This window comes from Lactuca virosa, chromosome 1 (assembly GCF_052849685.1).
Source record: "Lactuca virosa cultivar CGN04683 chromosome 1, Lactuca_virosa_CGN04683_v6, whole genome shotgun sequence".
In the NCBI taxonomy this organism is placed as follows: domain Eukaryota; kingdom Viridiplantae; phylum Streptophyta; class Magnoliopsida; order Asterales; family Asteraceae; genus Lactuca; species Lactuca virosa.
In genome coordinates this window covers 39,949,238-39,962,361 of record NC_136426.1, presented here as the reverse complement: position 1 = coordinate 39,962,361, position 13,124 = coordinate 39,949,238, and the positions used below count along the sequence as shown (strand labels likewise).

Genomic DNA, 13,124 nt, shown 5'->3' with positions numbered 1-13,124 from the left:
AAAATCAATTATTTTTATAGTTTTAGTGGCATAAAAGAAATAAATGTTAAATTAAAATAAATAATATAAAACTTTTAGTCTAGTTTGTCACTGATAAATGTGACTTTTAGTAACATAAACTATTAAGTGCCACTAAATCCATTAAATTTTATAGTAACATTTAGAATGTGCCATTAAAAGCACAATATAGTGGCACAAAAAAATTATGCCACTAAAAAAAGTGTGCCATTAAATGTCATTTAGTTTGTAGTGATCTCGCGAAGGGGAGGCGCCACCCCGATAGATTCCTCCGGTGCCTCTCACAAGGTATCATGGCCCGGGCAGTTTTCATTTCATTACTTTCCATTCCTTTTCATTACTTTACATTTCTTGTCATTAATTTCCATGATTTACACATACCAAACATTAGTATCATAATACTCGTTTCAAAACATTTCAAACACATTATCAAAATATTTGTTCTTCTAAAACGTTCTTTGATTTCAAAAACATTTTTGCCTTCAAGGCATTCTTTCAAAACATTATCTCCAAAAGCATTTAACACTTTTACTTCAAAACGTTTCATATATCAAAACATTAGTATTTCATTATTATAAAAATCATTTTGTCATGTTCCCCAAAGTGGGGAAAATGCCAACATGTACTCACCTCAATCACACGTAGGTTAGCTAATTCTCTTCTAGTTCCTTTCCCTAGATTAATCCTCTTCAAACACTACCTACACCATATATGGACATAAGTCATTAAAATGACCAAAATACCCCTCAAAGGTTCAAATACTAAATTTTATTGTTTCAAATCATTCCTCATGCAAAAATATGAATGTAGCGAAAATCGTGCGTAAATCCGAGTCCGTATGCAAAAGTTATGAAGAAAACAAAAAAATCTCCAAATCAGGGGATTACACGAGCCGTGTTAATTAAGCCTGCATTAACACGGGTCGTGTTTCCTTGTCTGTACACACACAAAACTTGTTTTTTCTCAATATAACACTATACTTTGCATAGTTCTTGAAGACCCTTTTGCAAATCACTTTGTACCATTTGTATAGGTTCTCACACATGTTTAGGAGGTGTTTTATCATCTTAAAACACTCCACTTAATCCATTAAGTGTTCATTGAAACCTTAAGATCATGATGATCCTCAAGTGTTTAGAAGAAGAGTAAACTAGTCCATTTTTCACTTGAACATTCCAAAGCTCACAAGGTTTGTTCCCAACTTATTGAACACTCAAATAAATGTTGTCAAGCATATAAAACCCCCATTAATCTCATTGGAAATGCCCAATCTAACTATGGAATTCTCAATTCTATTCCATGTTCCAAAATTGCCCTTGCGTTATAACAATCACTAGAGATGCATATTTGCTAACATTCCTTCATGTTTATGTTTCACTATCACCTCTTGAGTGTCAATTTCATGTTCATGAATATCATTCACTTCTTATATGATATTCATTATGAAATTATCAATAGATTTCCCAAAATGCCCTTATGGCCAATTATTCCATAAATTCAACTATAGACCACCCAATCCTTCATGTTATTGCATTCAAATCATATTGTTAGTATCAAATCATGATTATGAGTATCATATACTCATCAAATGCTCATATTCAAAGAATTTCATTGTATTCATCACAATTTCTCACATAACCATCTAAAACCCATCTTTATGCTTGATTCTACCATCATTAATGAATTTGAGCCTTCTAATTGGATTTGTTGCTATCAAATATCATCTAGGTCATAGAATCTAATCTCATTTCATTACAATTAACATATTCTCAATTTGGATTTTCTAGGGTTCATGAGGGTTTTCACCCAAATCATCAAGACCATCAATGGAATGATTGGTTTGAGATTGGAACCACCAAAATAAACTCAAGGGAGGTTAGAAACCAAAACCCTAATCAATGAATCAAACTAATTTCGACATTGGGGCTTTCCCCAAACCTTGAATTCGAAATATAGAGTTAGAGGATGAGAAATTATACCTCTCAAGCTTGATGTTGCTTCATATCTTCAATTCCTAGCTTGATTCCTCAATAACTACTCTAAATCTTCCTTTGTGTCATATAAATCGCCATTTCCTTGTTCCTTTCACTCAATCTCGTTTCCCCTCTCTTCAAATGAAGAGAACCCCATCTAACTAGTGACTACTTTCGACAATTGGCATAAATGACCCCTAACCTTCCTTGTTCTCATATTTAACACCATTTGATCAATAAATAAAAGGAAACTTACATCTTTCACACTTTGACCCCAAAATAATTCATTTTGTCTGATTAGTCAAATGACTATGTTAACACTAGTCACAGAGTTTTCTATTTGTCGAAACTAGTCCCTCAACTTTACAACTTTTTTTCAAATTTTGATTTACTTCAATTATTTTAACATCAATATAAAAGGTTAACATACTTACTCCTCCTCCATCCATTATATGAATTTAGTAGTCCTTTCCACTAACCGAGTCAACCCTTTGGTCAATTAACTTCGTAAATTTGACACTTTTACCCTTTTAACTTTAAAATGTTACTATTTTCATTTATAACTTTCCAAACTTCATATCAACTAATGATATGATTATCCCTTGATGATTTAACTATATAAATCATTTTTCATTTATTTAATTGATTAGTTTAAGAACCCGATCTTAAATTTTATGATGTTACATTATAGACTCTATTATCTTATCATGATGTGAGCCCCCTTTATCCTAAAATCCTGACTCCGCCCCCGGATAAAATGTTAAGCTAAGAAGGTTTCACATTAGTTTAAAGTTGGTAAAGAGAGCTTAATATCATCAGCATTGCACCTTTGTGTCATCAATTTCATGCAAGATCAGGACGATATCATATGTAAAAAATTAAATAAGCTAACTATTTAGTTTTTATATCAATTATTATCAAACGTTAAATAATTAATTACTTGATGAAAGTCAGTCCTGAATTGCAATGCATACGGTAATAAAATGCTTAGATTCCCATTGCAATACCAGGGACGGAACACGAACACTAAAACTAGGGGGCCAAAAATAAAACTTCAAAAAAAAGACATATACCAAGTTTAATTCGATTTAAGTTATTATATATCAAATATGTAAAAAAGACAATTAATATAAAATGTTCTTATGTCGTTCATCAAAGATTCTAACCAACGAGAAACTAACATAAATACTCTTCGGAAGAACGATTTTTTTCTACGGTCGACAAGTAAGTTTATTTATAATTTTGAAAAACATTGATCTATGTTATTAATTAATGATTACATAACTGAAATACACAATAAAACTCCAAACTTTATTTTTGACAAAAGAAATACTCTTTAATAACAAATTTATTAACTTAAAACAAATTAAAAACAACAATAAATGACATAATTGAATTACTTACCAGAAACTCTTTAAAGTAAAACAAATAACTTACATATATAATTAGATTCAAATAACTTATTGAATATATGATAATCAAAATTAATCAAATAAATAACTCCATTAGATATATTATCAAAGTGTTTCTAATTTTTAACACTTTATAGTATTGAGTAAAGTAACCCAAACCCAACAACCCATTAAAGTCCCAAGTAACCAAAGCCCAAAAATCCATTAAAGTCCCCCAATGATATAATTATAAACCCTTTATAGAATACCTAATCTCAATTTTTTTTGGATATCTGAGAAGTAGCAGCCATTGAAGAACTAAACAATGCCGCACAACTATGTCTCATCCTTGAATTATAGAAACATAATAAATTATCTCCCATCTTCCTTTTGTAAACAATCACAAATCAATGGTTTATAATCGATGTGCGACTTGGGCTGTGGGGGCAACGAACAAATAACAAATTGTTGGATTCATCAGAAAAAATTCTTGTTTCCTCTCTACTCTTCTAATTTCCTTTCTTGCTTTATCACTTTATGTTTCTAAGTTCAGCAACTCCTATCTTTATTTTAACTCTATTACAAGAAAAATCTCCTATCTTTATTTTATCGATTGTCTTTTATTTATATATTTAAAAAAAAGTTGGGTCTAAACCCAACACGCACACCTACCCATTCTATACCTACGTGATATCCAACCATATATGCCAGAAACCTCCCGACCGTCGACGACCGACCCTGAAAGTCCAACCGCCACCACCACATTACTCCGCCTCTCCCTCCTCCATTCAATACCGTTGGCCCCAAAAAGTCCAACAACCACCATCACTACTTCAGTCATCGTCCGCCCTAACCAGATCGTGAAACACTTTATCACCATTTTCGTCATTGTTCACCAATCGTCGACACGCCACTGCAGCCACCGGTCACGCCATCTTCTTTGTTGCTTTTACATTGAATCGTGTTGTGACCTCGTTGTCCCTATATTCACTTCTTTTACTTCTTTTCATCCACTAACACTAGTTGGATCGTATCACTCTGTTCTAAACCCAGGTTTTTGAAGGTCGGCAGAGCCTAATCAAACATGTCACAGAGTATTCTCTCTCGCTCTCCCTCTCTATCCTACATTTGTTCGTATTTCAATCAGGTGCAATTTGAGTACTTGTATTCAATTGATGAATTCACAAATCAAGACGAGTTTTCAATCCCACACTTTGTCAATTTCACAAGTTTTAGATTTAAAATGATATGAACGTTTGAGTTGTTACTAAATGTTTTACTAAGTGGTGTTGGTGAAGATTTTTGAATGTGGATCCAGTGAATCTAGTAGTGTCTCAGTTTGTGATGAAACAAGAGACACTTTTTCATCTCTGATTACTCAGAAAACTCATATTGATATGAGCAATAGCAGGGCTAGATTTGAGATAGTCTTCAATTTCATTAAGGTGGATATTAGTTACCTCTAACACATACTTTGTTTTGGAATATGCAAGTAGTGTTTTTACTTATTAGCACTCTTGATTTAAGGCAACCTGATATTTCTTATGGATTCTGGATTTGGAGTAGTCAATTTCAAAGATGAAGATAATCCATGTTGAAGGCACAAAAGGAAAGGTATCATTGTTGGTAGTAATCTTCGATGATTAACCATCTAACTTTGACAATTTCTCCAATTCAAATTAGATGTACTGTTGATTTTATCATATAATACTGGTGTATATATTTGGAATATTTGTAGGGATCAACAGGCACATTTACTGAGGAAATACTATGCAATTATGGATTTCGAACATTAAGTTATTTGGGTTATTATCATCATACTTCAATTAGGTCAAAATCTGAGAACTTCTTTAATAATTATCAAATACGTGGGAAATTATGATCATGCTTTTCGTTTGCAATTCCCTTGGTAGATAAAATAGAGAGACAAATATATACAAGCATAGGATAATTTTGGAAAAATAGATGAGTATATATAATCAGGTTTCTAGAAAACATTTTCCATCAATAAACTTATCCATGGTAGGTGATTTTTTTGAGACATGAGAATATTGGCATGGCTTTTGACCATAGTGTGTTTTATGTATTTTCATTAATATCTTATCATCTATTAATTATTTTGAAATTCTCCTATCTTTTTTATTTCCAATACTCTTTTGACCAAGCCTTACGAAGACTTGATTTGAGGGCAATCGTTGCTATAGACAATTTTTTTTATTCTTTTAGAAAGTCTTATGTATAAATTAAGTATTTTTAAGCATTATATAATTGTTAACAATTTACAAGATCTGAAACAGGCGCAAAAGGAAAATTTTCTTGTGGTTTTGACATTAATGCTTTTGGTGGAGTTCATGAAGGAAAAGGTATGCATAGTGTTTGACGTACATTCTATCCATATTTTTGCTAAATTTCTTAAATTTCCATTTGTGTTTTGTTCTTTACAGCTATGACACATGAGCAACATCAAAACATGCTTATGTATCAAGTATCAATTGATATTCTATCTGATACCCTTGAAGGTATGTTCAATTACCACGGTACCCCTCATAAAGGTAATTTTATATATATATATATATATATATATATATATATATATATATATATATATATATATATATATATATATATATATATATATTAAAATGTTGGTGTTGGTTTCAGCTGCAAGAAAACTGTCTGTTGATGCTGTTGATGAGCTTGCTTTAAGTGGGGGATTGGAAGTTGCTATGGTATGTTTTACTTTTTCTGGCTGTTTTTACTTTTTTATTAATGATATTTTGTGAAGTGTTCTTTATTTTATTTTCAGGCTTTCCATGCTAGAATTGTTTTTTCTACTACTCAGTTAGGTTTTCCTAAATTGTAGCTCGGTGTTATTCCTGGATTTGGAGGTATACAACTATAAATAAATGCAACATTATGTAAATTTTTGCTTAATTTTAAATAATGTTATCATTTTTCTTGCTAGTTATCAATTGCATGATTCTGTAAGTATTTTTAGTGGAGGGTATTCTATATAATATCGACAAAGGATCATCTGTTATAGTGTAGTTTCAAGAAAAAATGTAAAATCTTTTGCTAAAGTTTGGTTAAGATTTACCTTTTACCTACTTATCATTAGTGTAGGGATTTTTATAATTTTTTGACTTGTGATTTTGATTTTATTTCAAGAACTCAAAGGCTTCCAAAGCTTGTTGGTCTTGCAAAGGCCCTTAAAATGATGTTCGTATATTCTTATTTCTTGCAGTCTATGTAACACTCGATTTATTGTACATTTCGAATTAGACCCTTTGGGGTGTATTGTTTGCAGAATTGGTCCCTGGGGGGCTGAATTGCCAACTTCAGGAAAGTTGGAGTACGCAGGGCGTATTAGCCAAAGGTGGTCGCAGAGCTCATCCATGTACGCTGGGCGTACGTGGAGTACGCTTAGCGTACATGAGCAAGTTTAAAACCCTAATTTTAGGGCTTGTACCCTATATAAAGCATAAGATAGCCTCTTTTGGCCTTGTTTAACCAACCTCCATACCCTTGAAAACCCTAATTCGTTCCTTAGCCTTGTGGGGTGCTTTTGAGCTCGTGTGAAGCTTTTGGTGGGTGCTGTGCATCTTGAAGTGGTAGAAGAAGAAGCTTGAAGACTCATTCTTTGGTGGAGATCCTTGAGATCCAACTTTAGCACCTTCATTTCGTGGCTTTTGAGGTATAAAGTTCAAAGCTTGTCATCTCATTTCATAGATCTCTTTCTTGGCTTTTTTTTGGTAATTTTGGTCCCTTTGGTTGATGATTGTGAGCTAACGTCGCTTTTTGGAGCTTATCCTTGTAGATCTGGACATATTAAGGGTTTCTTAGGCATAAAGGTGCAAACTTTATGGTGGTTTTGGATCTCATGCAAGTGTTAAGTCATTTATTAAGCTCTTTTAAGCTCTAAATTCCCATTAAGCCATGAATGCACGTAAAGTTGGCAACTTTATATGATAAACCACCTTAAGGAAGTCAGATCTGAGTTTGGGGTGAAGTCTTAATCGATTAAAAAGTGAATATGGGAAGTACACCAAGTTGGTGGAGTACGCTGCGCGTACAAGCCCTGCGTGTACTCTGAGCGTACGAGCTCAGTACGCCCCGCGTACTCAGCAGATTAGGCTTCAGTCTTTTTGGGCTCTCGGTTTTGGGCCATGTTGGACTTTGGTTGTCTTGGGCCTTTTGGGCCATCGGAATTCTATTGTTAGGTTGTTGAGATTTTATTGGACTTTCTTGGGTGAAGGCCCATGAAAGGGATTGGGCCCAATTTGGAAAATTGGGCCATATTTGGGCTTTGGGTGATTATTTTAGAATTTGGACTTTTTGGACAATTGGATTGGGCCTTGGCCTTGGGCCAAGTTCGAAAAGGGTAAAAAGGTATTTTACCATAATTTGACCTCTTAGTGTGAGTCGGGATCCAATTATTAATTAGATGTTATTTTGTGATTGATAGGGCAGGGATTTTAGCCGATCGACAACCAGAGATTTATCTGTGGGTTTCAACAGTTTGAGTGAGTCTCCTCACTGTACTATGGGTTGAAGACACCAATGTCGGCCCATTGGCTTATGTATTGTTGGAAGACCAAGGGGTGACCCTTGACATTGTATGAAAGACCCTGCGGTGGCTCCTGGAAAATCTGTATGCAAGACCAGGGTTCAGACCCTAGCAGTTAAGTAGCTTGTTAGTTGTAGATTGTATGCTTGTTGTCTTTGTGATGCTTGCATAGAAGACAAGGAGGTGGCTCTTGGCACTTGTCTGTAAGAACTAGGGTTTTGGCCCCAACTTGGCAAGGAAAGACCATGATATGGCTCTTGACATAATGGCAAGACTATGGATGGCACATAGCATTCTCTATTGTATGTATGGTATGCGGTATTTTGGAGAACTCACTAAACTTTGTGCTTACAATTTATTGTTTATGGTTTCAGGTACTTCCGGTTCAAAAGGAAAGGGCCCGGCTTGATTGCAGCGAGTACACCATGTTTTTCCGCAACATTGTAATTTTGGGATTGTACTCTGATAACTGTTTTATTATGAAATACTTCTAAATGGTTGAGTAAAAGAAAAATGGGTGTTTTTATTGTATTAAAAATGAAATTTTTACCTTGAAATTTGGGATGTTACAAGTTGGTATCAGAGCCTTGGTTTGAGGGATTTAGGCACACTCTCGGGTATGTCTGAACTCAAACTGAGGAATTGATAATCTTTTGAAAGAAAATGAGTTTCTACAAAAAAGATTTTGAAAAAGGAATAAACTACAAAAAAGGATTTTATATAGACAAAAGGGGGTGTGGTGCGTGCAATCAGCCGAGCTTAAGTAAGTGATTCCCAGAATACCCATACATGTCTCTTATGATTATATGTTATGAGAATCGCATGCTAGGTTAGGGCTAAGGATCTGCTCAGGATTTCATGGTAGGAAAGATGCCTTTATATGCCTGATTGTTGAGCCGTGGGATTGCATGCTAGTATGGTTTTTAGATAATTGGATAGAATGGCTTAATTAGTTGGCACATTGGTTAGATTTTTTGTGCCATAATGCTGCTTGGTTTATGCTTTGTGGAACTTTTAAGTGATGTGAGTTAGTTATTAAGTGAATATGTTAAGTCACATGTGACAAAGGTTGAATAATCTCAGAGTAATGGATTTGACACTATTGCGCAGCTCTCATTTGAGTCTAACCGTTGTAGGGATGAGTCTATTACTTGACGGATTATCTAAGCTTTGTTGCATGTGATTGTATTCATGAAGTAGTTAACTGACATTATTAGGAGCTCTTCAATAGTTGACGGCAGGGTGAGGTTGGGAACCTAGAAAAAGCCTATGAAGTGCTTCAGTGGGTTTAGTTGCGCTGTTTAGCGATTTGGAGTATCAGTTTGAGAAGGCGACTTAGAGGATTTGGGATGATTCTTGAGGAAAGTATGGATAGGTGGGGAAGGTAGTATTGGGCTCGTACTACTGAAAGCACATGATCCATACTCGAATCTGGGAGAGTTTCGGAGAATCTAGGAAGCCTGTGGGATGAGGATTCTTGAGTATAATCTGATCATTTTCATGTTGTTTTTTAGTTAGTAATGAGCACTCAGGAAGGAGGTTCAGGTTATGGTTCCGGCTCAGGTGCAGGTATTGAGCCGATTAGCGAGCAGATGCGGGAGTTCATCTCGTCGGACATTACCCGCAGTATTGTGGAGCAGACTGCTGTGATCTTTGGTACGGTCAATGAGAGAATTTTGGAGATTTTGGATGAGCGTCTGGGAGCGTTCCGTGCTGATGTTTTGGCGATTGTTGGGGCTCGCACCCTTTCCTTCCGTGAGTTTCATGCTTGTGGAGCTCCCGAGTTCTTTGGGGAGAAGGACCCCATTGCCAGTAGGAGGTGGTTAGCAGATATGGCTAACGCTTTTTGGACGAGTTTCTTCCATGAGGGGTCGAATGTTAGATTTTCTTCCTGTCTTCTAAAAGGCAGAGCTCGAGATTGGTGGGAGGAGGTAGACTTCACCCTGGGAGGCGAGGTCCTGGATACGATAACTTGGGATGAGTTTGTGACTCGGTTTAGGGATGAGTTCGCACCAGCTATTGAGGTACAGCAGTTGGAAAAGGAGTTTCAGGATCTTCGTCAGACTACAAAGACTGTGGCAGAGATCACTGCCAAGTTCCGGGAGAGGGATTTATTGGTTCCGCAGTATACAACGGATGAGGAAAAGAAGAAGTTAAGGTATCATGATATGCTGAGGGATGAGATCAGGGAGTTCATGAGTATTTCAGGGTGCAAGACCATGAATGATATGATTTCTAGAGCCTGAGAGCGGGAGATCGATTTGGATCACTTGGGGAAGAGGGAGCCAGAGCTTGTGTAGGCATTCGAGGGTCCTTCAAAGAGACCTAAGACTTCAGATCAGCGATTGAGGGGCCAGCAGGGCCGAGATCAGTGCAACACGTGTGGGAAGCAGCACGATGGGGTTTGTCGTTCTAGGGGCATGGGCTGCTACAAGTGTGGAAGGGTTGGTCATTATTAGTCGGGATTGTCCTCAGGGGACAATCCCGTTATGTTTTCAATCCAACCAAGTGCACCACAAGAAGGCCGACTGTCCGATGTTGAGGGGCGGAGCAGTGAGTGCACCTGTTCCGGTTACCTTGAGGATCACTGATGGTCGTGAGGGTAGGGAAGGAACCGAGCATTGTAGTGTCAGTCATGAGAGGCCAGGGTTCCAGCATGTGCTATTGCGGGTATGTTATCTTTTGCTTTCTTCTTGATTATTATCAGTATTGATATCGCTTTGGAATTTTGTATTGGTTTGGGTAAGCATTATATTTGGTTTAGTTACCTGTTATTGTCTGGGTTATATCATCAAGAATTGTTATATGCCATTTTGCATGCCATGAGTCAGTAGTGGGTCGTATCTTGCTGAGAGGGTTTCAATTGCTTCGGTTGTTGTTCCGGTTCTTTGATGGGTCAATTCAGGGGTATCGATTGGAAGGTCTATAGTCGGATTAGTGGGTAGTTCTCCAATGAAGTCGGAGTTCAGTTGTGTTAGCATTTGAGATGGAAGGATCGGCGGTCGTCTATGGAAGAACCTTTGGGTTCAATCACTACCGTTGCTAGGGAAGGAGCGGTATCAAGAAGATGGTGGTGGCAGATGCATGAGCTTGGTTGGTCATTGGAAGTACCAGGGCAATTTATTTATCTCAAGGGTTATGGTCCTTGACATCAACATAAAGGACTTAAGGATTTGGGTTGTATCATGGGAAGCGATTGGGGTTGTTGAACTTGCTGAGATTTTGAGGAGTGTTCATCCAGATTTCAAGAATTGTGCGGTCATTGGAATTGGCTAGTGATTGAACACTAGTATTGGTAAGCACAAGTCGTCGGTGGTTCAAATTATAAGGAGGTAAGATGGGTTGGGAATCCATCAAATTATGTAGGTTGGGAGAGCTTCGACAAATCTAAGTGGGGGAGAATCGTTCATATTTCCGGAAACTGAATCAGAAGTGAAACTTGGATGAGTTTCACATCCTAGTCGGGAGGGAAGACAACTCTGATGGCCGTCTGAATTAAAGATTGTGTAAGATGAGAGTTCAGGAAACTTCCAACAGCTGGTTGGCGTCTTCTTTGTGATGGATAACAGGAATACATATGGATCCAGTTTGAGGGTTGTGTCAGAGCCTCTCTGCCTGTTCTTGTCTGATTAAGGCTTTGGGGTTCGAAGCATGACCCGAATACCTGATTGGGGTATAGTCAGATGTGTGTTCGACTCAGGATGATCCTGGATGGATTGGTAGATGAGTGGTAAGACCATGGTCGGTGGCCATGGCAAGATAGGAGTGTTGTAAGACTGCGGGGTCGCCGTAGCATTCACTAGATTGGCAGGTGGTATAGGAGTGATGTAAGACTGCGGGGTAGCCGTAACATTCACTAGGTAGGCAGATAGATAAGAGTGATGTAAGTCTGCGGGGGTGACGTGTAGCATTCACCGGTTCTTGAGTAGCTCTGAGGGCATGACAAATCTTTGATTTGGCTTGTGGATTTATTCAAGTGGGATTAGACCGGGGTAGGTCAGGTTGTGAGAGTGTGGGAAGGCCACAACATTCTTGAGATTAAGGAAGTGGTGGGTTGTATGAGGCCGGTTGTGATATAAGACTACAGTTGGTCATGTAGCATTCACTTCTAGCATTGGATTTGGTGGCGTCAGGTTTGACGATTAGTTATGATCGGTAGAATCAGGAAGATTGTTGGAGCCATAGTGGCGAGATAGCTAGGTCAATTCTTGTCAAATGAGGCCTTCGTTCGGAAGCCGCGTGGACGACTAATTTTCGCATCAAATGGGTGGAAATCCGGTGAATCGGTTATTCGGCAGGTGAGTTGGGACCAGGGAGGTCTCGACTGATTTTGGAAAGCAACTAGGGGGCAACTTGATGATCCGAGGAGATATTAGTGATTTGGGAATCGTGTGTGGAGTCGCTTGTTATTCGGAGTATATGCTAAGTCACTTGCGGCTTGGATTAAATAATCTCAGAGTAATCGATTCGACCCTGTTGCGCAGCTCTCGTTTGATTCTAACCGTTGCAGGGATGAGTCTTCTACTCGAAGGATTATCTAAGGGGTTGTTTGTTTTTTGTAAAAAAGCTCTTCAGACCGCTGATTGCTGCGTGGCGCAGCACACGCGCAACACTTTCAATTTTGCAGCAATTTGCTTTTTAGAAGGCTTATAATTAAAAAATCTATGCCCGTCCTCTGCCCCATACAACATTGAGCTCGTCTCTTCTAGCCCATTCTAATCTAAACCTGAAAAAGACGGGGCATTGGAAGAAGAAAAAAAAGGCCGCTCATCAAAAAACAACTCCCATCGTTCTTCCTTCCTTGTCGTTCTTCCTTCTCAACCCATCATTGCCACTCACAGACCATCGCCGTCACTGCTCACAGGGAACCTCGTCGTCGCTGTCTCAGTTCTTCTCGTCGGCATCTTCCTTGTGAAATCGGCATGTAGTTTTTTTTCCTTGATTTCTGATATAGATGTGCTATTATCGATTTTATGCTCCTGGTTTCTAAAGTCGATTTTTGATTTCTGATTTGCTGAAATGGTGTTTCTAATTTGCTGAAATATATAGGTGTTGTTTCAGGGTCTTGATAAATTTGACAATGATCACGAGTCTCTGGGTTAGAAATTAGTAATGTAAAAGTTGACCTGGGCTAATAGTGATAGAAAATGGGAGTATTCAAGGAATAATCTATTT

General features: G+C 37.5%; 1 protein-coding gene across 14 annotated transcripts; it reads left to right on the top strand.

Moving 5' to 3' along the window:
* The first annotated feature begins 3,726 nt into the window (after positions 1-3,726).
* Positions 3,727-8,459, top strand: LOC145108068 (glyoxysomal fatty acid beta-oxidation multifunctional protein MFP-a-like). 14 transcript variants are annotated; one of them, XR_013708413.1, is made up of 10 exons: positions 3,727-4,827; positions 4,910-4,996; positions 5,121-5,212; positions 5,680-5,745; positions 5,827-5,901; positions 6,044-6,111; positions 6,189-6,270; positions 6,627-7,076; positions 7,848-8,251; positions 8,324-8,459. XR_013708413.1 is itself a non-coding variant. In XM_079045466.1 (7 exons), exons 5-7 carry the CDS (start codon positions 5,829-5,831, stop codon positions 6,243-6,245), a joined length of 231 nt encoding a protein of 76 aa, XP_078901592.1. In that variant the 5' UTR covers positions 3,739-4,827; positions 4,910-4,996; positions 5,121-5,212; positions 5,680-5,745; positions 5,827-5,828; the 3' UTR covers positions 6,246-6,346. The 14 variants fall into 14 exon arrangements, 7 of the variants coding, with proteins under 7 accessions (XP_078901352.1, XP_078901470.1, XP_078901426.1 ...); XR_013708417.1 differs by lacking the exons at positions 6,627-7,076; positions 7,848-8,251; positions 8,324-8,459 and having other exon boundaries at positions 3,740-4,343; positions 4,436-4,827; positions 6,189-6,346; XR_013708440.1 differs by lacking the exons at positions 6,627-7,076; positions 7,848-8,251; positions 8,324-8,459 and having other exon boundaries at positions 3,741-4,307; positions 4,436-4,827; positions 6,189-6,346.
* Positions 8,460-13,124: the final 4,665 nt, after the last annotated feature.